This window comes from Vitis riparia, chromosome 8 (genome assembly GCF_004353265.1).
Source record: "Vitis riparia cultivar Riparia Gloire de Montpellier isolate 1030 chromosome 8, EGFV_Vit.rip_1.0, whole genome shotgun sequence".
Lineage (NCBI taxonomy): Eukaryota > Viridiplantae > Streptophyta > Magnoliopsida > Vitales > Vitaceae > Vitis > Vitis riparia.
Window position 1 is genome coordinate 3,738,880 of NC_048438.1, and position 27,476 is coordinate 3,766,355.

General features: G+C 34.8%; 1 protein-coding gene across 1 annotated transcript in view; it reads left to right on the forward strand.

Moving 5' to 3' along the window:
• The first annotated feature begins 1,572 nt into the window (after positions 1–1,572).
• The window catches only part of LOC117920226 (peptidyl-prolyl cis-trans isomerase B-like), a 35,820-nt gene continuing 9,916 nt past the window's right edge, over positions 1,573–27,476 (forward strand). The window contains exons 1-2 of the mRNA XM_034837632.1: positions 1,573–1,716; positions 1,828–2,135. Coding sequence (XP_034693523.1) covers positions 1,573–1,716; positions 1,828–2,135 — 452 coding nt within the window. The remainder of the gene's footprint in view (positions 1,717–1,827; positions 2,136–27,476) is intronic.

The window sequence follows — 27,476 nt, forward strand, 5'->3', positions numbered from 1 at the left end:
TTTCATGTTTCAAGCCCCAAGTTGGCTCTTAGCCTCTCATGGGGGTGTTGTCACATTCACAATCCATACTAGGGTAAAAATCCATAATTTGAATCAAAAGAAACTAAAAACAATATATTCAATAAAGAAGAAAAAGAAAACAAACCAAAGTTCTCGTCTTCTTCCACTTTTAATGTCAAACTCTTCAGAAAAAAATCCAAGATCCCTCAAACCTAGAATTGAGAGAGTTTATATAATATCATCAATTACCTAACATGTGGCACACTCTCATTGGCCACTTATTACAAAATAATTTCCTAAAAATGATTAAAAAAATAATAAAATGGTGATTTCTAGTCATGTGGGGCCCACTTAGGGTGGATAAAGAGCCCTAGATGCAATTCCCGAGGTAGAGGAGGCGAAACATCAAAGTGGCAGTGGATGAATTCAAAATTGGTGTCATTTCGAAGTGGATTTCGAATTCATAAGTTGAATAGATGCAATTCCTGGGGTAGAGGAGGTGGAACATCAAAGTGGCAGTGGGTGAATTCGAAATTGGTGTCATTTCGAAGTGGATTTTGAATTCATAAGTTGAATTTCGAAATCATTTTGAAATGACCCTCCAGCTTGGTGCAGTTGTCTTCAAATGGCCATAACTTCTTCATTTCACGTCTGATTTGCAAACTGTTTGAAGAGTTGGACTCCTGACTTCCCAAGCTTCAAAACGATATATAGTATGTATATAATGGACTCCATAAGTGCTCCAAATTTGTCCTCAAAGTCAGAGTATATAATGCCATCAGATTTTTGAGTTCTAAATTTCCATGCAGCTGAATCTTGCTTCATGCCTCATTTCCCATGCTTTCTTGCCTTCTTTCTTACCCTATAATGGTCATTTCTCATCTTCCAAACTCATGATATCCTCGTCTTGCATTTCCTTACGTTCAGTGGGTCTTGACTCGCTTATTTCTTCATTTAGCCCTTTCTTGATCTTTTAAAATCTAAAGTCATTCAATTTGCACCATTTTCTTCCCTTGAACCTGAGATAAGTCTCCAAAGTACAAATTAAACTCATGGCTAGGGCCTTAGCATTGATTTAGGTCAAGTTGAGTGATTTAAATGTCCTTTGATGCACAAATCATATAGAATATGTACCATTAGAGCACATATTTTGGCTCCAATCACTCACCATCTTCAGCTCACCACCCCCATCTTTCATACCTATTGCCTTCAACCCGTTCACCAAACTCAAACCACACTCATCATCATCAGCTAAGCCATCAAACCCACTTCTCTCCCTTCCTTCATACCCATCAAAATGACTTCTCTCACCACCACCGAAGCCGTTCATTCCACCATCAGTCCCCATCCTTCACACTTACCCAGCCTACCACCCCCATTATTCATCTCCTCAACAAGTCCATCAATGTTCTTCATCCACCGAACCCTTCACCACCGCACTTGCCTTCAACTTATTTCTTTCCACTTTCCCATGTGCATGCAACCCGCATGCAATGACCATTTCGGTGCATGCATGACCTCCTTTAGACACCATATGCCTAACCCAACTTGCTATCGATCTCCTCTTCCAATATGCTGACACTGGCACCTGTCATTGTGAACTCATACCAAGTTCTAGTCTTCCACTTGGTTCTGGAATGGAGAACTCAGAAGTGCCTTCTGAAGACTAGGAAGGTTGTTGGATGTTTCCTGAAACTCATATTTCTCAGCTTGATGGTCAAACTGTAGAGTCGATCTATTTTCTGGTCAACAAAATGATGATGAATAACTAGGTCAATATAGAAGGGGAATGCATTCCATAGGATTATTCCCAGCTTTATGATCCAGGGAGGTGATTTTACCCATGGTGATGGACAAGGTGGAGAGTCAATCTATGGTGAGAGGTTTGCTGATGAGAACTTTAAACTGAATCACACTAGTCCAGGACTTGTGTCAATGGCAAATGCTGGGCACGACTCCAATGGATCGCAATTCTTCATTACAACAGTAGCAACTCATTGGTTGGATGGCAGACATGTTGTGTTTGGCAAGGTGTTTTCCAGGATGGAGGTGGTCTACAAAATTAAAGAGCTGGCACATGGAAATGGCCACAGAAAAATGATTGTTGTTGGGGAAGACGACACCACAGACCTTTGGTGGGCCATCCTTGGAGCATACATGCCCACATTCCTTTTTGATCCTTTATGCTCACATGTTTTCACAAATTATTTTTTTAAAAATAATTTTCAAAATTCCGGATTTTCAAATAATCTTATTTCCACTTCAATTTTCAAAACTCCAAATTTAAATTTTCCAAAATTTCATTCTCAAAATAATTTTCCAAAATTCCAATTTTTAAATTTTTCGAAATTTCATTCTCGAAATAATTTTCCAAAGTTCCAAAATTTAAATTTAATTTTTTGAAATTCCATTTTTCGAATAATTTTTCAAAACTACCATTCTCAAAATTTTCCCAAAATTTCCAAAATTCCAAAAGTTCAAATTTAATCTTTAAAATACCATTTTTCAAAATTTTTCAAAATTCCAAAATTCCAAATTTTTTTTTTTTTTAAAAATGCCATCTTCAAATAAAATTTCCAAAAATTCCAAATTTCAAATTTAATTTTTAAAATGTCATCTTCAAATAAATTTTCCAAAATTCCAATTTTCAAATTTAATTTTCAAACTATCATCTTCAAATAAATTTTCTAAAATTCCAATTCTCAAATTTAATTTTTAAAAATCTCTTTCTCAAATAATTTTTCAGAATTCCAATTTTCAAATTTAATTTTTAAAACTCCCATTTTCAAAATTGCAAGTGTTAAATTTAATTTTCAAAACTCTAGTTTTCTTTCAAATAATTTTAATCCCATTCCAATTTTTAAATATATTTTTAATTCTACCACTTTTCATCATTCATTAGGGTTTTAGGTCACTAAAAATCCAATTTTTAAATAAACTTGCTACATTTCTTTTTAGGTAAGAATTTTCACAAATTTTCTTTGATTTTAAAATAATTTTCCGCTTTCCTTGATTTTAAATAAGCATGAATGATTTTTTTTTTTCATAATTCCAAAATAATGTAATTTGTGGGACTAATTCATACAAGATAAATTGGGTTTTGGTGGAGGCCCAACATTTGAGATATTTTCTTTGAAAATGATCCGAGTGAAAGACATAACCACAATTGAGGATTTCTTACTCTGTTTTGTGACACATGCAATATATTTTGTATTCATTATTGTGCACTAACCTCGTTTCATGATAGCACATTATGACTTGCTGCTAATGTACGATCTCACTCTCACTTTGTTTATTCTCATGCATGATTCATTTTATTATTTGATCATTTCATTGGTATCTATTGATTTCCTAATCAATTGCTGCACTCGCCTCACTTGATTTAGTAGAGATCCGTTTTTAGGGACTTAGAGGGGTACTATGATTTTTTTACCATACCTTCCTAATAGGTAACATAACCCTCGAACCCATACTCGATTTTTCATAGACCTGTTTTTCCTTTAAGAGTCACACTTAGGGTTTTTCTTTTTTATTTTGTTTTTCCCTTTAAAAATAAAACAAAAATAAGTGGCGACTCCAAGTCTTTTTTTTTTTTTTAAAAAAAAGAATAAAAAATTTCACAAAAAAAAGTGAGTCACGCCATTGAGTGGGAACACATCGAGCAAAATGCGAGGTCCATAGGTGTGTATGTTGTTAGTTTTTCTCAAATTCTATTGATGCTTGGAAGTAGTGGTGCTCTGCTTCTCAATGGTGATAAATGTTGAACATCCCTTGTATTTTGTGATAGTTGACCAATGGGGGATTCAGGTGGAGCGTTTTTTTTTGGGGTTTTGGGTTTAGCTGTGGTGTTGAACAAAATAAGGAAAAGCCTAAATTGAGCCTTCTAACACAGAAGAAGAAGAAATCCGTGGTGTGAATGAATGACAAACGAGTAAATATATGACGTAAATAGAGTTAAAAAACAAACAGCCCGCATTCTTATAGATATAAAATTTATATGTCAATGAGATGTATTATTATAATGGATAGTATTCTTCTTTTATAATACACATAATGAGATAGTGATTACAGAGATGTGAATTTCAATAAAATAATTTAAATTAAATTTGGAATATATATGTATTATATAATATTAAAAAAGTAGTTTGTTTAAAGTAAATAGTTTTTAAATATAATATATAAATTTTAAAATGACATAAATAACTCTAGGCACAATTTTCTTCATTCTACCTGTGGACCCCGCATTTTCGTTGGATATGTTCCCACTCGATGGCAAAACTCGCTATTTGTTTTATTTGATGAAATTTGATTTTTAGAAAAAGACTTGGAGTCGCCAATTATTTTTGTTTTATTTTTAAAGGGTAAACAAAATAAGAAAGAAAAACCCTAAGTGTGACTCCTTATTTTGGAAAAGGCGGTCTATGAAAAACCAGATCGAGTTCGGGGGTCAGGTTACTTATCGGGAAGGTACGGTAAAGACCGTAGCACCCCTCTAAGTCCTTAAAGTCAGGTCTCTACTAATAAAATGAAGCAATGATGAGAATTAACTAATTAATCATGGATACCAAAATTAATAATCAAGCAAATGAGCATGTACAAGTCATAGTGAAAAACAATATACACAAATAATGATGAAATCTAATTACGAAACTACACAAAATAAATAATACGAGAATTGTGCAGAATGATTTATTGAATTAAATAAATAAAAGATATTGAAAAAAAAGTTTTAAAGAAATTTCAAAGGATTTTATTAAAAATGATTTTGAATTAATGATTTCAATTTATTTACTTACAAAAAGGAAACAATTTATTTTCTCAACTTCGTTTGTATTCAATTTTCAAAAAAGTTATTTACACTTAGTATCAAAAGAATTTATTACAAAATTTCAATTTGGGCACAAAAATTATTTTTACTTGCTTTTACTAGAAAATAATGAATTTTTACAATTTTATTTACAAAAGTATTTAGATTCATTTTCATTTAAAAGAGTGATTTTTACAAATTATTTAAAATGACATAACTTTATTTGCAAAAGAAATTTTAATTAAAAAGAAAAACAAAGATTTAAATCCTCTATTTCTGAAAAGCACTTTTAATCCCATTTTAATTAAGGAAAAAGAATTCATTTGAAAAAATATTTTTAGACAATTTTATTAAAAATTATTTTTTGGGACAACTTTATTTACAAAACAAAATTTGGACAATTTTTGTTAAACAAAGAAATTTTTGGACAATGTCATTAAAAACAATTTTTCGAATTCTATTAATTTTTTTTTATTTTTTATTTATTTTTCTAATGCATTTTTCTGAATTTTTATAAATGATAAAAAAACTTTCTTTTATTAAAAATAATATTTTAAAATTATTGTTTCATCAAAACATATTTACTGAATTCTTCATCTCATTTAAACAAAATTTCTAGTTTGTTCGATGTTTAATTCTGTACATACAAGTAAATATACACAGATAAATATTTACAGAAATCAATAGAAATAAAACTAAATATAAATGAGAAATCAAATATGTACCCCAGTAGGCTTACAACAAGTTCAATGCTCCATTTACAGCTTTTCGAGTCTCACTTTGTTCCATGAAATTCCGTGCTCCACGTGTCATAAATTTATGCTCAGCCAACAGGTTCGCAGAACGAGCCCATGCAAAAACAAAAATAGCCCAAGTTTCGTATTAATTCACCACCAACAAATTAACTCAAATTTCATATTAATTCAACAATTCAAATATCACAAACAACAATTACTAGTATAATCAAATCGAGAAAAATGAATAATAATAATAATGATAAATAATAATAATAATAATAATAATAATAATAATAATAACAATGATAATAGCAATGAGAAACGGATGAGATGGGAAGGAGGTCGTCGACCGGCAGTGGCTTGCCGGCGGCGGTGAGGGGTTGAGTTTTTGAAAATAATAATAATAATAATAATAAAGAAAATAAGGAAAAAAAAATGGAGAATGAAAGGAAAAAGATGGGAAGGAAATGAAGGGGTGTTCGGCTGGTGAGGTGTAGTGGAGTGAATGGAATGATGAAAAATAAAAAGAAGTGAGTCCCTGGGCGCTTACTCTGAATCGAAGTGGAGTTGCAGAGAGGGGGAAAAGAGAGAAAAAAATTAGGGGAGGTGGGGGGCTGCCGTGTCTTGGTAAGGGAAAAAATAGACTAAATGAGAGAGAAGAGAGGAGGAAAAAATGGGGGGGGGGGGGGGGTGGATCTTGGGAATTGGGGGGAAAAGATTGGGGGCAAAATGGGAAGAAAAACCAAAATGAGGGAAAAGGAAGGGGGGGCTGTGTGGGAAGAATGGGAAGATAGAGAAGAAGAGGGTGGGGTGGTTGTGGAGTAGGAAAGAGGAGAGATGAGAGAGAAAAAAAAAAAATAGATATAATAATAATAATAATAATAATAATAATAATAATAATAATAATAATAATAATAATAATAAATAGTAATAATAATAATAATAAAATAAAAGTATTAGTAATAAAATAAAATAAAATGATATACAAAATAATAAAAGTTATTAAATGGTGAGTGAGCAAAAAAATATATGTAATTGGAATTTAAAATCTAAGGACAAAATTGGGCTCAAAATCAATGTAAGATAAAAATAAGACAAATTTTGGGGTCTATAAATATGCCCCTCTTCGGTAGACTCCACGAGTAAAGTGAGTGTATACACAAACGAAACGGAATGGACTCTGCCGAAGAAAAAGAAAGACCACCAAATTTGTTCCAGTATGACACATACTCTCTTAAACCAAAACAAGAACAAAGAGGCTCTAAGACCCTATAAAAATGGCAAGAACAAAAACTCTTAAGGTGCCCCTAAAGATACACTATGGATCCGGACTCCCTCATAAATGTCCTTAAAAGTGACTCGAAAATCGATGTCGAAATCGAGTAGCAGCTGAACCACCAAGGAACACAAGAATAAATGTGTACAAAGGAAGAAATCACTCATCTACTATATGAAAGTAGGATGAAATATGAAGCTGTGAGGACAAGGTGTGCAAAGACTAGTGTCACCTAAATCTAAAGTAAAGAATGAGATGCGACTCGGAGGCGAACAAGACTCAACTCAATTTGACAAAACAGTGACTGATCGATATAGGTGCGGTCCCGACTCAAACCTAACACAAACAGATAGGAATATGGCCGATCGATATGGGTGCGGCCTCAAAACGCAAACTCAAACTGAAAAGATGATGACCGATCTATATAGGTGCGGTCTTGAAACTCAAAAACTGACACGAAAAGTGATAGGAAGATGGCCGATCGATATAGGTGCAACCCTGACTCAAATTGAACACGGAAGATGACCGATCGATATAGGTGCAGTCTCGAAAACTCAAACTCAAAACTCAAATTGACAGAATGAATGACCAATTGATATAGGTGCGGTCCCGACTCAAACTCAACACAAACAAGATGATGGCCGATCGATATAGGTGCGGCCCCGAAACTCAAACTGACACGGAAAATGACCGATCGATATAGGTGCAGCCTCGACTCAAACTAACACAACAAATGACCGATCGATATAGGTGCGGTCCCAACTTGAAAACTCAAACTGAAACTGATAGGAAGATGACCGATCGATATAGGTGTGGTCCCGATTCGAATCGACATGGAAAATGACCGATCGATATAGGTACGACCCTAACTCGAACTGAATACAAACTGACAAGACAAATGACCGATCGATATAGGTGCGGTCCCAAAAACACAAACTCAAGCTGACAAGATGATGACTGATCGATACAGGTGTGGTCCCGAAAAGTCAAACTCAAAACTCAAACTGACAGGATGAATGACATATCGATATAGGTGCGGTCCCGACTTAGACTCAAACAGACAAGATGATGGCCGATCGATATAGGTGCAGCCCCGAAACTCAAACTGACACGGAAAATGACCGATCGATATAGGTTCGGCCTCGACTCAAACTAACCCGACGAATGACCGATCGATATAGGTGTGGTCCCAACTCGAAAACTCAAACTGAAACTGATAGGAAGATGAACGATCGATATAGGTGTATCCCCGACTCAAACTAACACGACGAATGACTGATCGATATAGGTGCGGTCCTCAAAACGCAAACTCAAACTAACAAGATGATGACCGATTGATATAAGTGCGGTCTCGACTCGAACTGACATGAAAAGTGATAGGAACATGACCGATCGATATAGGTGCGGCCCCGACTCAAACTGACACGACGAATAACCGATCGATATAGTTGCGACCCCTACTCAAACTAACACGACGAATGACCGATCGATATAGGTGCGGTCCCGACTTGAAAACTCAAACTGATAGGAAGATGACCGATCGATATAGGTGCGGTCCCGGAAACTAAACTAACATGACAAGGAGATGGCCGATCGATATAGGTGCGACCCCAAACTCTAACTGAAACTGACACAAAACGATGAATGACCGATCAATATAGGTGTGGTCTTGACTCAAAACTCAAACTTAAACTGATGGGAAATGATAGGAAGATGGCCGATCAATATAGTTGCGGCCCCAAACTCTAACTGAACTAACAAGATGATGAATGACCTGATCAAGTGACCCAAAACCAAAGGATGACTTAAATAATGATGCAAGCAAACTCGGCCGGAGGGGATATGCCCCAGTATGACAACTCATGAGGATTGACAACTAGGTCGAAAGATAACGAAGCCCATGAAATGTCCGATGATCCTAGGGAAGGAGGGTATGCCTCAGTATGCAACTCAAGGGAGTCAACAACTAGATCAAAAAGTGAATGAAACCTATGGAAGGTCCGATGATCCTAGGGAAGGGGGATATGCCCCAGTATGTGACTCACAGGGGTCAACAACTAGATCGAAAAGTGAATGAAACATGTGGAAAGTCTGATGCTCTTGGAGAAGGGGGTATGCCCCAGTATGTGACAGTGAACAGACTGAGATATACAATGTCTCAAAACTACTGTACTTTGAAATATGCTCATCCATCATGTAATGAAAATGTCCAACCTCAGATAGGTAATGCCAAACAGGACCATGTATCGTGACACCATGTTGACAAAACAAAACTAACTGGTGAATAACAACAATAATAATTAGTGCTCAAAATGCAAAGAGTAAGCACAACAATACTCAACATGCCAACTGTCAAAGTGAAAACATCGTCACTAATAAGTCAACAATCAGTCAGGCCCTGCCATCATGGAAGATGTTGAACCTAAAGTCCGAAAGATGTATGAAAACACAACCAAGGTGATCGAGGACTGATCTACATCTCCTCTTAATCGAGAAAGGGGTGAGGTCATGTGTCACGGTGGGATGTGTAGGATAAAAAGAAGGTGATGATCAGGCTCTGGTATGATAGAAAGCGTGAAAGTATCCATGGTGAAATTTCTGAGTACGAAATGAAAGGTATGTAAGTATCTGAGATCATCCAAGTATGCCGAGAAGACTAAACCCGAGGTGTCGATAACTCCATAACCCATCGTAAGCAGCAATCACAAACAGGAATTCAAGCCTCAATGTCAAAACCTCCAACAAGGTGGCTATGCCCCAGTATGTAATGAAGACAACATGAAATAATCCAATGATCCATATCATCCAGTAGATGCTCTAATGTAAAGAACCAATCTGATCTCTCTCCAAAAGATGGATATGACCCAGTGTACAGGATCTATTAGGGTGACTATGCTCCAATGAAAAAATCCAAGTCCATCACCGATGAGAGAACTATGGCTCAAAATAAATCGTCATCTCAAAAATCAACCATCGATGAGTAGAGTGTGCCTCAATGTAAAGTATCGAGTAGAGTGACTGTATCTCCAATAAAAGCGCTCTCTGAAATGGTTATGCCCCAATGTAGGGTCATCCAACAACTCCTAATCCATCATAATCCAAGTGAAGAAGCGAACTGACTATGCCTCAGTGCAAAGCATCATTCTGAAAGAAAACGTCATCGATGAGCGAGGTATGCCCTAACGTAGATCACATCACCTCTGAAAATCCATCACTGATAAGAGGGGTATGCCCCAGTGTAAATCATCATCTTAACTCCCTGTCCATCATGCTCCAAGAAATAATCTCCGACCAAGCTCAAGTATTGCCCATGTGTGAGCTGTCAAACACAATGTGAAGTAATGGCCTTAGGGTGGTCTTCAGACATGGGACGTAACGTAGGCTAAGATAATAGAGTGAAAGAAATGAAAGGAAACTAGGCTCAAAGATCCCAATGATATAATCCCCATACCCCTCATGCATGAGATGCAATGCGTAGAAAACGTCATGAGTCCCGGACCTAGGGGTTCCCACACAAAAAGTGACAATAAATGAATGGTCACAATTGAATAAGCAAGAATAAAGTGTGGATGCTGAACCCATGTCAAACATCAAGCAGGATGAGAAAATAATGAAATCAGATGAGGTAGAGTGAAATGGAGGAATAAAATAAAGATAGAAGAAGGCGAAGAGATAGAAAAATGAGTGATGGTCAACCCGCATCAACACATGGAAAATAGTCACATCTGAAATAGATGGAATGATGGATAGAGCAAGGATCCAGAGATACTAAAGAAAATGTCGCTCGTCTCTCTCACAAAAAATGAATGGGCGACTCATACTCTCACCCAAAATATACCAAGATAGAATCTCATAAAGAAGCTCTCATACGAACTCTCTCCAACACATAAACTTAATGAAGCAAACTAGCACATTCATACATGTGCTCAATGGAAAACGGTATAATGAACAACGCACTTTTTTTGTTTTGTTTTGTTTTGTTTTGTTTTTTTTTTTTTTTTGCACATACTCTGATCAATAATGAATGAACTCCCATGAAAATACATACCCGAATGATCAAACCCTCTCTACATACGAATATAACACGAATACTCACTAATAAGACAACCTCTCAAACTGAAATCTCTGAACAACTGCTCATAAGGTGAACGGGGGTGAAGAATGTGACAATCCTCCATGCAATGACGTGTGAGAAACCACCACTCAAGGTGAAACAAGGATAATATCGAGTAAGCAATGATGAGAGAAAAGACAGAGAATGAATACCACAAGTAATGATATGTGATGCCGGAAAAAGTGATGAGATGATGTCAAAGAGGAAAATATCACAATGACGAGTGAGGAATGAGGCCTGAATATGTATGTCAGGTCTAGAACTCATGATGTATCCAATCAAAGCATGTAAACACTATAGGGTCCCCAACCTGGTGTAATAGGTAAATGAGGTGATGAAAGAAAATGTTATGGTGCTCGTGTGAGGTTCAATGGGCTAGCAATGGGTAACTCTATACGTAAGGGTAATAGAGTCAATGAGCTCCTGAAATGATGGCCACCCATCCTTTAACCACAACCTCGAACATCGTGTCTTCAAGATCTCACATGGTCAATACTAATGACTGGCATCCGTCCAACAAAGTCATGTCAACTCCTCTAAAATCATGTGAAAGCTCTCATTGATGCTCTATGATAACCGTCAATGTCCTCTGTTAATCACCTCACTCCATCATCATAAGCCACTCGCCATCGTCTCATAAAATCACTATCTCTAATCATCCCGACTCTCTGAAGTCATGTGCAATGACTCGAATCTGGATGCTCCATGATAACCCCTCTGTCTCAACAATATCATCAAGCAGTCAAGCTACTCTCTTTCATCATAATCCATTTATCATCATGTAGAGTTCATCTTAGGTCAAACCATCTCGGACACTACCTGGTCAGATCAAGGAAATGATGGAAAGAATAGGCAATGGTACTGTAGTATACAAAAGTGAATAATGATGATAATGGTACCAAGGGGAGGTGTCATGTCAGGCTCAAAATTGGTAGGTCATCAAGCCTGCAAAGTCAATATATGTTTGTAGATATGGTACTGCTCTGATTAGAAGGTGAAATGGGTCGTAGTCTCGAACTCTCTAGGTCGATCTCCTAATCCTAGGTCAATAGGCTCAATATCTTCCATGATAGGTCAGGTCAGAGTGATCGTGATGTGCAAATGAATAAATGTCCCAAGTCAAAAGTACAACACTTCATACGATATATGGTCCTATGATGGCGATCTAAAACTGGAAATATGACAAAAACTCTAAGGTCATGAAGGTGTCCACTGTGAGATGGCTACAAATGTGACTAAAGAATTTCTATCAACGATCCAAAAAATGAATGAGGTGTGAAAAACAACACTGTCATGAGATTGATACTCCATCTATAACAAAATATCTCTGATTCACTTTCAACCCAAACTCAATAAAGAAAAATGATTAGGTGGTAAAGGCGAACATCTCAAAAATGGTGTGAATGTGAAAACCTGCCTTTCACCTTTCTGTAATGAAAATCTGGTTGAAAATAGAATCAGGCGAGTTAACCAAAGAATGTAGTATCAAGCCCATGATAGGTGAAGAATATAAAAAAGCGAGCATAGTCAATGAACATATCCCAAAACATCAAGTAGAAAGTGACAACAAAGTAAAAGAATGTGTCAGCCTAAGAAAAGAAGACTATCTAAAGTCCTAGGAAGAAAGTGTGCTAAACTCAATGAGCGACAAGAAGAAACCAAAACCATACAATAAAGGGTGGTCCAATTGATACACAAACTCGCACTGATCTCTAAGCAATCTCAACTGGAGACCAAATGAGGAAGTACTAGATCCGAACTGTAACTAAAGAGGCTTTGAAGGCCCTCAGATGCACCCATGTGTAAGGAAGGAAGTCCTGATCAAAGGATCTAAGCTCATCCTACAGGTCAAGGTGGCCCTAAAATAAGATGGGTGAACTTTAAAAGATCCCTAGTAGAAGCGATCGTACCCTCTGGTGGTACGCAACCCTCTACACGCCTCCGAAGAGCCGGGGCATTTCCATGCAAGGTGGTCATCACCTCCACACATGCACTGCCTCGACATCCCAGGGGGTTTCCTATGGTGAAAGCTCTCACAACTCTCAGCACTTAGTAATCGACTAAAGTGCACAATGAACGGTGTGGGTGCATCCGAAAATCCTATGAAACTAAAAGAAAACACATTGGCCACACAAACATCTTGAAATCTAGCTCTGGGCTATACAATTCTTCAAAGTTCGGACTCCAATCAGCATCAATATGTCGACCACCTCCAGAATGCTACCAAACATCGATATAGGCCATCGCTAAACCCTACTCCTAATCATTGGCTCGGTCAAAGTAACAAACACACACAAGGCCTCACACTTGCAATAGTGAGAACCGGAATAAAGGGAAGGACCGAAACCAAGAGAGTTGGAGGTAAGGGGATAGATGTGCGGCCCACACGGACAAACGACATGCGATCATGCAGAAGAGGGGGCAGTCATGTAACATGCAGTCAAGCAAAATAGGTATATATCATCCGAATCTACACACAAGCTAATCGAGAAGAATATCTGGCAATGATAACATGCTCCATAACAATCATGATAATATACAACCAAAAGTCAAACATGTCAAGATGAACGAGATAAGCAACAAGAAGAATGTACATGTCAAGGTGAGCAGATTGATTGTACAACCAAGAAAGTCGACATGTGAGGAAAAGCGAAATGATTAATCAATATAATCAACATGTCAATGTCCCAAACAAATACAATAACCAAGCATGCATCAAGGGTAATGATATCAAGAGCTCTCAATGTGTAATCAATAGTCAAATAAACACACGCACAAAGAGAGGTGGGTACCCATTGATCGACCAATCAAACGCCACATTTGCCTCAATTTATGTTCAAGCTTGACCCTCTAGTGATCCCCAGCGGAGTCGCCATTTTGTGGACCCCGCATTTTCGTTGGATGCGTTCCCACTCGATGGCGAAACTCGTTTTTTGTTTTATTTGATGAAATTTGATTTTTAGAAAAAGACTAGGAGTTGCCACTTATTTTTGTTTTATTTTTAAAGGGTAAATAAAATAAGAAAGAAAAACCCTAAGTGTGACTCCTTATTTTGGAAAAGGCGGTCTGTGAAAAACCAGATCGGGTTCGGGGGTCAGGTTACTTATCGGGAAGGTATGGTAAAGATCGTAGCACCCCTCTAAGTCCCTAAAGTCGGGTCTCTACTAATAAAATGAAGCAATGGTGTCAATTAACTAATTAATCATGGATACCAAAATTAATAATCAAGCAAATGAGCATGTACAAGTCATAGTGAAAAGCAATATACACAAATAATGATGAAATCTAATTACGAAAATACACAAAATAAATAATAAGAGAATTATGCAGAATGATTTATTGAATTAAATAAATAAAAGATATTGAAAAAAAAGTTTTAAAGAAATTTCAAAGGATTTTATTAAAAATGATTTTGAATTAATGATTTCAATTTATTTACTTGCAAAAAGGAAACAATTTATTTTCTCAACTTCGTTTGCATTCAATTTTCAAAAAAGTTATTTACACTTAGTATCAAAAGAATTTATTACAAAATTTCAATTTGGGCACATAAATTATTTTTACTTGCTTTTACTAGAAAATAATGAATTTTTACAATTTTATTTACAAAAGTATTTAGATTCATTTTCATTTAAAAGAGTGATTTTTACAAATTATTTAAAATGACATAACTTTATTTGCAAAAGAAATTTTAATTAAAAAGAAAAACAAAGATTTAAATCCTCTATTTCTAAAAAACACTTTTAATCTCATTTTAATTAAGGAAAAAGAATTCATTTGAAAAAATATTTTTAGACAATTTTATTAAAAATTATTTTTTGGGACAACTTTATTTACAAAACAATTTTTGGACAATTTTTGTTAAACAAAGAAATTTTTGGACAATGTCATTAAAAACAAATTTTCAAATTCTATTAAAAACAATTTTTTTATTTTTATTTATTTTTCTAAATGCATTTTTCTGAATTTTTATAAATGATAAAAAAACTTTCTTTTATTAAAAATAATATTTTAAAATTATTGTTTCATCAAAATATATTTACTGAATTCTTCATCTTATTTAAACAAAATTTCTAGTTTGTTCGATATTCAATTATGTACATACAAGTAAATATACACAGATAAATATTTACAGAAATCAATAGAAATAAAACTAAATATAAATGAGAAATCAAATATGTACCCAGTAGGCTTACAACAAGTTCAATGCTCCATTTACACCTTTTCGAGTCTCACTTTGTTCCATAAAATTCCGTGTTCCATGTGTCATAAATTTATGCTCAGCCAACAGGTTCGCAAAACGAGCCCATGCAAAAACAAAAATAGCCAAAGTTTCGTATTAATTCACCACCAACAAATTAACTCAAATTTCATATTAATTCAACAATTTAAATATCACAAACAACAATTACTAGTATAATCAAATCGAGAAAAATGAATAATAATAATAATGATAAATAATAATAATAATAATAATAATAATAAATAAATAAATAAAAAATAAAAATAAAATAGATATAATAATAATAATAATAATAATAATAATAATAATAATAATAAAATAGTAGTATTAGTAATAAAATAAAATAAAATGATATACAAAATAATAAAAGCTATTAAATGGTGAGTGAGCAAAAAAATATATGTAATTGGAATTTAAAATCTAAGAATAAAATTGGGCTCAAAATCAATGTAAGATAAAAATGAGACAAATTTTGGGGTCTACACTACCATAAAATATTCTTGAAAGATTTGCTCTTGTGAAAAATTCTTAATATATATGAAAAATTCTTAATATATAAAAAATATTTACAAAATCCATTGACCATTAATTTATTTCTTCAAATTCAAATTTAAAATAAGGAAAATTATTTTAATGAGTATGAAATTGTATAATAATAATATAATATTTATTGTTATGTAAAATATTAATTTTATGTATCATAATAATCGAATGCGTAGCGGTTCATGCATTATTTAGAACCACATCCAATTATTATGACACATAAAGTTAATATTTTAAATAACAATAAACTATAAATTATCATTATGCAATTTAATACACAATTTTCTTTATTTTAAATTTGAATTTGAATAAATGGTGACAATGGATATTTACATGTTTATTTAAATAGTTGGACTATAAATATTTAACTTTCCATGTTTCAATTATTTTAAATAAATTATGTTAATAAAAACTAAAATGATGATAATTTTTTTTATACAATAATTTTTAACTCTAAAATATAATTAATTTAAAATAATGAATATTTATGATTATTTAAAGTTTTAAACATTATCTAAATCATTTAAGTTATTTATAGGTTTGTATTATCTAAATTCACATGCTATAAGCCAAATGAGCTTTTCGACTTCTTTACATCTTTATCATAAAAAATAATAAATTCATGTTTTCAGGCATATTTAAATTATAAAATATATTAGTCTTTTTTATAATTAAATTATCTTAGTAATCAATTATGTAAAAAAAATATTTTTAAAATTGTTAACCAAATCATACACACAACAAAAAATAGAAAAAATAGAAAAGAAAACGAGATTTTTAACGTGATTCGATGATCAATATGATCCATATGTCAATGGAATTTAAATCATGCAAGCTGATCAGATAGCTCAACCCTGATAACTCGAGTGAAATGTAACAAAATTGATTTAGATTTCGCAATTTAATAAAAATAATAATGGATAAATTAAAAAAGAATTACAAAGATTTGTTTGTAATCCAAAATTATATAAAATTTAATCGTGAAGTTTTAAAAAATATAATAAAAATGTGAATAAATGAAATTAAGAAATATGAATTTATTGTGGATGAAACGTATAGCATTTGAGAAACTCTTTGGTCTCACTTTACCTTCCTACTTTGGAGTTTTGGATAAGTTTAAAATAAAAGGGGAGGCACTTACTACCATGTCGGCAGGCACTGTCCCACTCCAGATTATCCCCTTTTAATGATAAGAGGATTGTGTACACTTCACTACTTTCGTGCCATCCAATCTTGCCTCCTCATTCAAACCCACTTTTCCCTAGGTCTTCCAATCTTTATCCCTTACGTTTCCGTTGACTAGTTTATTGAAAAATAAAAATAAAAAATCAATTACGTCCTCACGGTATCAAATTGTTTTTTTTAAATAAAAAAACAAATATATCGAAATTTAAAATAATATAAAAAATAATTTATTTTAAAAAATATATTATAAAATCGATGTCCTAGAGACACTAAATTAACCTTATAGAAAATTAAAATTGTATCTTAAAAATATGATTTTTTTTTCTTAATTTGATTAAGATCAAACACAAATCTCTATTCATGTATTTTGTTAAAGTCTGTCTTCAAGATATGGTTTTTGTGCTTATTGTGACTTGTGAGGGCTAAGTGTCCTTGGTTAAGACAAGCCTGGGAGAAGAAAGCTAGTCTGAATAGGCAAGGAGCGAGTGTTTGAACGGGTGGGCATGTTCTCCATTTAAACATGCTTCTATCCAACAAAAGTTTGTCCTCCATTTGGTCTTAGCACGTCCTCCATCCAAACATACTTCACTCTATATAGAGAAAGCATTGGGACAGATAGCCAGTTAAGAAGAATGATAACCTTGGGAAATAAAGTAAGCATGCATTAAAAGCAAAACGCTTGTAACGTACAAGAGTTATACAAAAGAAAGTGGGTTGTGTTTTGGTTGAAAAAATTGAATTCTCTTAAGGGTTCTATGTTTTTTCTCACGCCCTTCCCCCGGGTCTTTTTTAACTTCTAGAACTTTCCTATTTTATAGAGAAGTAGTTTGCCATGTGTTTTAATAAAAAATATTCTTTCAAAACTTCGAAACATAAACTTTTGTGTTCACAAGAACACAAAAGTTTGCTTTCTCGTGAACATAGATGGTTTGTGTTGCCTCGAATTCAATTCTCGTTTAGTGGTGAAATTTATCCACTTGTTGAAGTTCATCCACTTCACTTGTCCCGTTGTGGACCCTGCATTTCTGCTCATGCGTTTCTATTCAATGACGAACTCGCTTTTTATTTGAAAATGATTTATTGTTTAGAAAATGACTTGTGGTAGCTACTTATTTTTATTTTATTTTTAAAGAGTAAACAAAATAAGAAAGAAAACACTAAGTGTGACTCCTTATTTGAAAAATGTGGTCTATGAAAAATCAAATTTGGGCTCGGGGGTCAGGTTACTTATTAGGAAGGTACGACAAAAAACCGTAGCACCCTTCTAAGTCTCTAAAAACGGGTATCTACTAATGAGATGGATACTCGAAATGATATTACACTAGAAGTCAAACATGCATGGAGAATGGTCAGAGTGAGAGCGAGTGCATACCTTGGCAGCAAACGACAATGCGCTATCAGGAAATGAGGTTAGTGCATAATAATGAGCGTAAAATATGTCACATGCATCACTAAACAAGATAAGAAATCACAAAAGCAAACACTGCACTTCACTCAAATTTATTTTTATTTTAAATAAAACTTTTTTGATGTTAGACCCCCACCAAAGCCCAATTTATTTTTGCATGAATCAATTCCATAAATTCCATTATTTGGAATTACAAAAATTAAATTTATACTTATTTTAAAACATTTTAAAAAACAAGGAAAGTGTGAAAATTGCTTGCCAGAAAGAAAATTTGGCAGCAAAATTTTATTAAAAATGGAAGGATTTTTGGAACCTAAAAATTCTAAGGATGAAAATTTGAAGAATGAGAATTATTTGAAAATTAGAATTTGGAAAGTTATTTGAAAACTGAAAATTGGGAAATCATTTTAAAACCAAAGATGAAGAAAAAAAAAAAAAAAAGACACATGGCCCAAATGTGGCCATGCACAGGTTCCCATATGGTGCGTTACTCGTATTTCCAGCATAAACAAAATAGAAGTAGCGTTCCTGATGGTGGGTCGCCTCTGTAAAGGGGCACGTCGGAATAATTCTAGCCGTTGCCGAAACTAACGAAGGCAAGGAAGTCGCAATCCAAGATTCCGACACTGACGGTAAGGATCCATGGTGCGACGTTTGGTAAACTGTAGGGACTAGAGTCTGAATTTCCAGTTGAACAGGATACGAGAATGCCCTTTTCCATTGCCCCAAAAGCTCCCACAACAACATTGTCTTGATAATAATCGGACCTTCCACCACCTAGCGAAAGTAAAAGAATGTTGACGTTTGTCTGCCACTGCCTCGTCCAAGGCTGCCAATATGTTTGTGCTGGCATTGTATAAATCTTTCCACTTCCAGTCTATCCATATGAGCATCTTTAACTAAAGGCTCACCAATCAACTAAAAAATATTCTTCCTACTTTGAACTCGAATCTAAGACTGAACCAAGCATGAACTTCTAATCCCTAACCAACAATGTATCTGAGGAAAGTTTCTTCACCGTCTGTTCACCCTTCCTCTCATGCTCATTCACAGGCCTAACTCTCATCACAACCTTGACGTTTGAATCCGACTCTGGAGGCATCGGTTGCCCAATTTAGCTGTCCGATCTAGTGACTTCTTTGGAAAAGATTGGCTCCGATGGTGATTGCTTAGTGATGGAAGGTAGCAGTTGGGAATCATTTAGTTGAGAGTCCTCCTTTCTTCACTGCAGTTGACACTACAAGAAAATTGACTTTTAGCGACAAAATATTTTGTCACTGAAAGTCTAAATTTCGTCTACAAAAACATTCCCCAACGAAAATTCTTTCGTGCCTTGTTCGTCGCCCTAGACCCGTCGGTAAAAGTTTCGTGACAAAAATCTTATTTCGTCGCCCAAAGTTTTCCTTGATGAAATAAAATTTTGTCACTGAAGGTGTTTTCCAACGAAATATTTCATCGACAAAAGTAAGAATTTTTGTCACGAAAAAAATAAAATTTGTCCCAAAAGTCGTCAATATTTAATGTCGACGAATTTTATTTTTATTGCCAAATATTTTTGGTAACAAATTAATTTCGTCGGTGATAGTCTACCTTCTTTGTTAGTTGTCTTGGCCACGCCCCAAGCCTTCGCCATTCACCCACAGTGCTAGCTCACCCGTCAAACATGTGACCATGCTCTGATATCACTTGTAGATCGAGGTGCTCCGTATTTCCCAGTGGGTCACTCATCCTAAGATTTCTTTGACTGCAACACGCTTAACCATAGAGTATTTTATGATAAGACCCCCATTTGTTCTGAAAACCAATTGGTGATCAAAATTGGGACCTTATATTATTTAAGGTCACTCTCCATAGTTGACATGAATTTGACTTAAACTCAATTATACTCAACCCAAAATCATGAAAGGGTGTTAGATTCAAGTCATATTGACAAGTCATATCAAATTTTGTCACCTCTAAACAAACCTAATGTTGAATGAGAACAAATTAGAGGACTATAGTTTATTAATAGCTAGAATAAATTCAATTCCAGACTTATGGATTAAAGTGATAAATTTGAAATATAAAATAAAAGTATAATTGAAAGACAATGTTAGGAGAATGCCAAAGTGTAATACTCATATTGACATTAATAAAATAATGATCAAAATGAAATTAGGATTCTACATCATTTTTTTTTCTTTCCCTTTCTCATCTATTCCAAACAAAAATATCAAACATAATGAAACACTATAAATATAAATCATATAATAATTTATGATATATTTCAATTATTTTTATAACTACATTTGTTTTAAATATTTGATTAAAAATGCATACAAGTATAAAAACTCCTTTACAAGTTAGTAGCCATAGAAGTTACTATTTTGCGGTATAATTTAAGATTTTATTCTTAATAACTAATCAATTTTGATAAATTAGTAATTAATAATTAAAAATAATAAATATATAATTGATCAATAAAAAATAAAATAACCAATTATTAATAAAGATGTGGTTGAAAACTTTTAAAAAAACTTTATATTTATATAGAATTTCATATGTGCTATATATATCAGACATTTTTTATTTTGTAAATATGAAAATAGAGCTAGGCATATAGTACTTACAATATATTATATCATATAATATTTAACTTATACTTATTTATTTATTAATAATATATGATATCTTCGTACACATAAATAATATTTGGAATTTTATGTAGGTATAATGTTTTTATAGATACTAGACAATTTATTTGAGAAAGTTAATTCTGACCAATTATTTAAAAACCAAGTAATAATTAAAAAAAAAATCTATTAATTTAAACTAGGTAACTAAATGTTAGTATAAATTTACTTCTTGAGTGGATAAGGTATGATTTTGAATAAATTTACTTATTCATAGCTAACATAAATTTAATACTACATTGGACTTGTATGGATAACTTTTACCTAATATAATAAAAATCATTTAGTAGTATTTATGTATGTGTAGCACCATATAATAATATTGAAATTTAAATAAATTTATATCATAGGATGTAATCTTACATATCTTGGATTATCTATTGTTATTATATATATATATATATATATATATATATATATATATATATATATATATATATATATATATATATATAAATATAAATAACATATTACACTATAAATATTAATTGCTTAAATAATTTACATTTTTGTTATTTCATAACAATACTATTATTACATAATAGAACATTTAAATTTAAATAAATCTACATTCTAGTATTTAATTTTTTGGATCCTTAATTTTTATTATTATTTATATAAATAAAATATTATAGTATAAATATTAAGTGTCAACAAATATATATTGTATTATTTCATAGTATAAATAATCTACTTATTTATTAATATTCTTTATTAATATCACAATTTAATAACATTATTTGGTGACAAAATTACTCAATTTGTCAGGAAATAATATAATTACCGACGAAACCATTTTGTAAGCAAAAATAGATAAAAGGTTGTAACTTTTAGTGAGGAAATTATTTTCATCACCAAAAATTATAATTAGTGATAAATATTTTCGTAGGGAAATAGTTTATTTTTGTCACAAAAGTGTTTGCGCAAAAAAAAAAGCGCCAAATTTTCCCGCCACATCTTTTAGCGACAAAAATTTCAAATTCGTTAGGAAAAGTTTGTAAAAATTGGCATTATTGACAACATCTAAAATTTCATCGGTAAAAGTTACTTTTAGCGACAAAATTAGAATTCGCCCCTAAATTTTTGTCACGAAAAGTACATTTTCTTGTAGTGTGATGTGATGGCCACTCCCTTATCGCTATATGTGGTGAATCAGAGAGGTAATCCTTTGTAAGATGCTGCTGGAAGCTCATCGTATAAGATTTTCCTGTTCCAATCCTCGAGATCTGGACTGGAGCATAGGAACTTGGAGAATGGCTCATCTTGAATTTGACAGTTCTCCAATCATCACTGGAAACATAAGAAGAACAAGGTCGCAAGAAGGACCCTATAATCATAATCCATAGGTCTCTTCAAAAGTGAATGCAATGGAGATTCCCACCAGTTTCCTAGAAAACAAAAAGGTGCACCCTCTCTCCAACCTGGGTCTTGGCCTTCTTGGATGTACTGTTACCAAATTATAAGACGAAAAACCTTTGGCCCTTTGAAGTGCTCGGATGGAACAAGTAAGAAAGGAAGAGTATGTGACTGGTGATTGCACAGTATCTCTCCTGGCCAGTAGTGTCCCAAATATGAGCCTTAACGATCTTGTCATTGACCCGAATATACCGGGTGGCGAATTCAACACCGATTGTGGGTTTGGAAAACATGGGATCTCAGGTGGCCATGCAAAAATAGCGTTTCACGCATGCGGGGTATGGTCTAAATCTGGAAAACGATCCATGTTGTTGGGAAGCCATTCCGAAATCAATCTTGGACATACTCAGTGAACCAACTAGCTGTTGAGATGCTGTTGGTGATGACAACTCAGGCCGCTCCTTCAAGGGGATGAACCAATCTGACCAGAGACTACTAAATCCAAACACATAAGACCCATCCGACATGAAACTTAGCCCATCAGAATTATAAAAAACATTGCTTCTGCCATCAAATGATCCCAAAGGAACCAGTGCCAACCACCTGCTCAGCCATGTAGGAGACCGTCTGTTTTGGTTGTTCATCATACCCATATTGAAATGAGTTCAAGACCATTGATATTACCGGTTCCAGATTTTTTTATCATCACCTTAGAGCAACCCTCTGCAATTTGAGCAAGGGCAATGAGGGCAGTATGGTGTTTTTGCCATTCAGGAGTTGTCAAGTAAGTCGGCAACAATTCGGAAGCACCAGCACAATGGCATTCCCATTCTATGGCAGCCAAGATCTCCAATCCCCAAAGTACGCTCATCATCAGTTGCGAAAATAACCTGGATACTCCTCTCAGGCCAGTTTTTCAACACTTCAAGTATCTTTCCTTTCCCTCTTTCTACTCCAAACCTTGAGATCTTTCCCCACAATCATCTTTGAAACCTTCTGGTGGCACTCACTCAACTTAGTGACAACTTCTACCATTTTGAACCAATCAAATGGGGCACAGGTACAATAAAAAATATTCCATTAAGTTCATTTCCTCTCATGACTACACTCATTGAATCCCAACAGCTTGGTCATTGAAGACATCACTCCACCCTCAACAAGAAACAGAATAATAACCAGGGAAGAATGAAAATGTAATAAAAACAAAGTATGAGCTTAGCTCTATGCCATAAACCGTCAAAGAGCTATGAGCAGGTGGAATCCGGAGGAAATAAGAGCATGATTTTGATACATCAAGTTATGGGAAGGAATAGAGCATCAGATATTTTCAAGAGAAGTAAAAAAACACCCAAAATTAATCTGAAACAGAGCATGCATACCCAGAGTCCCACAAAACAAACGAGTGACTTATAATATCCACACTAATCAACAAACCAAATACTCTAAAGAATAGCTGAAAATGAGAGTTAATCAATGTGGAAATGAGAAATAAGGAGCTCATGAATAGTCATACCTAAAATGGTCATTTCAAGCAAAGAGTGGGTTGGCTTCCAGCTGCGCTTTTGCTCCTCTTGCAACTTTATATTTTTCTGGTCCTCTCTCCTTTTTGTTTCCCCTCAAATTTTTTTTCCTCAAGTTCTATCTCTCAAACCTTCATCTCTTTCAAATGGTCTTCCTTCCAATTGTCTTCTCTCTCAAGCTACTAAAAAAAGTGTTCCTCTGTAACCTCTTCCAAAGAGAATCCCCCCCAAGTATCCTCTCTCCCAAGCAACCCCAAAAACCTGCTCCTCTCCATTTGCCCTCTTACCAAAACTTCCTCATCAAGCTATAGAATACCTTATCCCCTCTAATGACCTCACTCTCTACAACAAAAATATGCTCCTCCAAATTCCTAAAAAATTGTTTCTGAATATTCCCATGACACGTGTCGCCCTCATATTGCTTCTTCAAACCACTAACATGATTCTCTAATGGCCTCTCTTGAGGCAACACGTGGCTATCCAAAATTGCGACAATTGGGAAAATAAATCTGCACAAAAAGACATAAAAAAATGGGGGTTTACAAATATGCCTCTCTTCGATAGAGCTCACAAGTGCAAGGAATATGAACATTGGAGTGAAAAACAAGTGTGAATAGTGAGTGGAATGAAGTGAACTCTACCAAAGAACAAAAGAGACCCCCAAAGGGACACTAGTTAAACACGAACTCACTCAGGCCAACAGATGAACATAAAGGCTCTAAAATGCTAAGAGAAAAGTGGATTTCTCAAAGTGCCTCTGAAGCCGCACTAAAGATCTAGACTCTCTCTGAGTCGTCTCCAAAAGTGACTCAAAAAACCATATTAAAGATGAGTAACGGTCGAATCACTTTGGAGTACAGGAAAGAATGCGTCCAAAGAGGACTACCTTATGTGAACTACATGAGAATGCTAAGTGTAGGGTGCCCAACAACATGACCGAAATATGTGTCGTGAACTCAAAGGACTATGTCATGTGTAGTGGAAGGGGAAGTCTAGAAGAGTATGATGAACAAGCAATAAGCACAAGGTAACAAGGTGAGGAAAATGGCTCTGAACGCTAAAAGGAAGGAAATAATGGTGACTCTAAATGCCTGAATGAGTATGCACAATAGCTCTGAACGCCAAAATTAAAGAAAGATGGTGGCATCAAATGCTTGAATGAGCAATGGCTTTGAATGCCAAACTGAGGACATGACTCTGAATGTCGAACAGAAAAAACGTGATGGCTCTAAATGCCAGACTAAAACAAACAAAGAATGAACGCCAAACTGAAACAATGGCTCCAAATATCGAACTGAAGATATGGCTCTGAATGTCGAACTGAAGAAAGACACGTGATGGCTTTGAATGCCAAACTAAAAAAAAACATGGCTATGAATGCCAAACTGAAGATGTGGCTATGAACGCCGAACTGAAGGTGTGGCTTTGAACGCCAAACTATAAGATACGGCTCTGAACGCCAAACTGGAGATGTGACTCTGAATGGTGAATGGAAGAAAGACATGATGACTCTGAATGTCGAACTAAAAAAAAACAAACGACGGCTCTAAACACCAAACTTAAAATGAACAACGACTCTAGATGCCAAACGGAAAATACGGCTTTGAATACTGAACTGAAGGTGTGGCTTTGAACGTCGAACTAAAATGAACAACAGCTTTGAACGAAAAACGGAAAATGTGATGTCTCTGGATGTCGAACTGAAGACAAACAACGACTCTAAACACCAAACTAAAGATGTGGCTCTGAATGCCGAGATGAAGATGCGACTCTAAACGTCGAACGAAAAGAAGACATGATGAGTCTGAATGTCGAACTAGAAACAAACAACGACATTGAGCACCAAAATGAAGATGGTATGATGGCTCTGAATTCTGAACTAAAACCAAACAACGACTCTGAACGCCAAACTGAAGATGCGACTCTGAACGCCAAAAGGAAAATGCGGCTTTGAATGCTAAATTGAGATGCGACGTTGAACGCTGAATTGAAAATACGGCTCTGAACGCCGAAATGAAAATGTGACTCTGAACATCAAACAGAGAAGAGACATGATGGCTCTGAATGTTGAACTAAACAAGGGATGGTGGCTCTGAATGCCAAGCTGTAAGGATATGGTGGCTCTGAACGCCAAACTGAAAAATGTGGCTTTGAATGCCAATTTGAGAAGTGATGGTGGCTTTGAACGCCAAACTGTAAGGAAGATAACTCTGAATGTCAAACTGAAGATGATGATGGCTTTGAATGCCAAACTAAAAAGAGATGGTGGCTCTGAATACTGAGACCTATGATGAGATGATGGGACGACTCTGAATGCCAAGCTAAAATAATAGCTATGAATGTCAAGTCGAGAGAGACGACTCTAAACGTCGCAACTGAGAAGACATGGTGGCTCTAAATGCCAAGTTGAAAATGCAAGGATATGATGAGGGGAAAATATGCCCCAGTGTAGCATGCCGCCACAACTCTCAATCCATAGAAGGGTCTGAAAGAGACTCCTTGAGTCTCAAAAGATGCTCCGTTAGCGAGTTAGAAAGGTTAAATTGACTATAAATATAGTCTCACAAGATTTGACTAAATCATGAGGTTTGACGAAGTGTCACAATAAGTCGAACTCCTCTAACTCGAAATGCTCTGCTAGAGGAAGCCATCGTCATCTCAAATGAATGATCAATTGGAGAGTCTCAAGAGAATAGTCCACTAGGGTAACTACCATGATCTCAACATAGCAATCTACTGAAGAGCCATAGATAGTGGGGTAGTCAAAACCCGAAGGTCGTGCTCCTCTAGGAACTCATCTTTGCAAAAATCATCGAAATTGCGTCCAGTAATGCAAATAAATATCCCTCGGTCGAGTAATGAAGACTATAAGGTCTGTGAGAAAAAAATCCTTTCCAAGTTAAAAAGAGGGAAATATGCCCCAGTATAGCAACTAGTGCATCCAGTCTGTCCCGATGACTCAAGAATAACCCCATGGGGATGTATAAGAGGTTTGACATGTACTCCACTGAAATGATGATATGAGAGTCTATGCACCTGAGATAACTCCATCAAAGAATAACGACAATATCAGAAAGTATGAACCTAACTGAATGACTCAAGAAAGGCCCCATTGGAGAATCATGACAAAACGAAAGCAAATCATCAACTCGACATGTATCTCGTAAATGTGGATGATCATACAAATCAATGGAGATCCACAAATCTCAACCAAATAGGAAATATACCCTAATATGGAATCAAATGTGTGATAGGTTGAAAAATCAAATGAACTCAAATTATTCGTCATCAAATGTGTAATCCTAGTCATCCATGTCTATAACTGAATCGGACCCACAGATCAAGGCGTATATTGGAAGGAAGCATGATGATATCTAAATGCCGAAAAGTGTGGGCCTAGCTGAATGGCTCAAGAGAGACCCCATTGAGGGATCATGATAAGATAACGAACAAGTCATCGTCTCGGCGTGCATCCCGTAAGTGGGGATAAGCATGCAACTCCATGAAGATCTATAAATCTCATCCGAAATGGAATATGCCCTAGTATGGCATCGAATGTGTGATAGATCAGAAAATCAGGTGACATCAAATCATCTATCATCAAACGTGTGATCC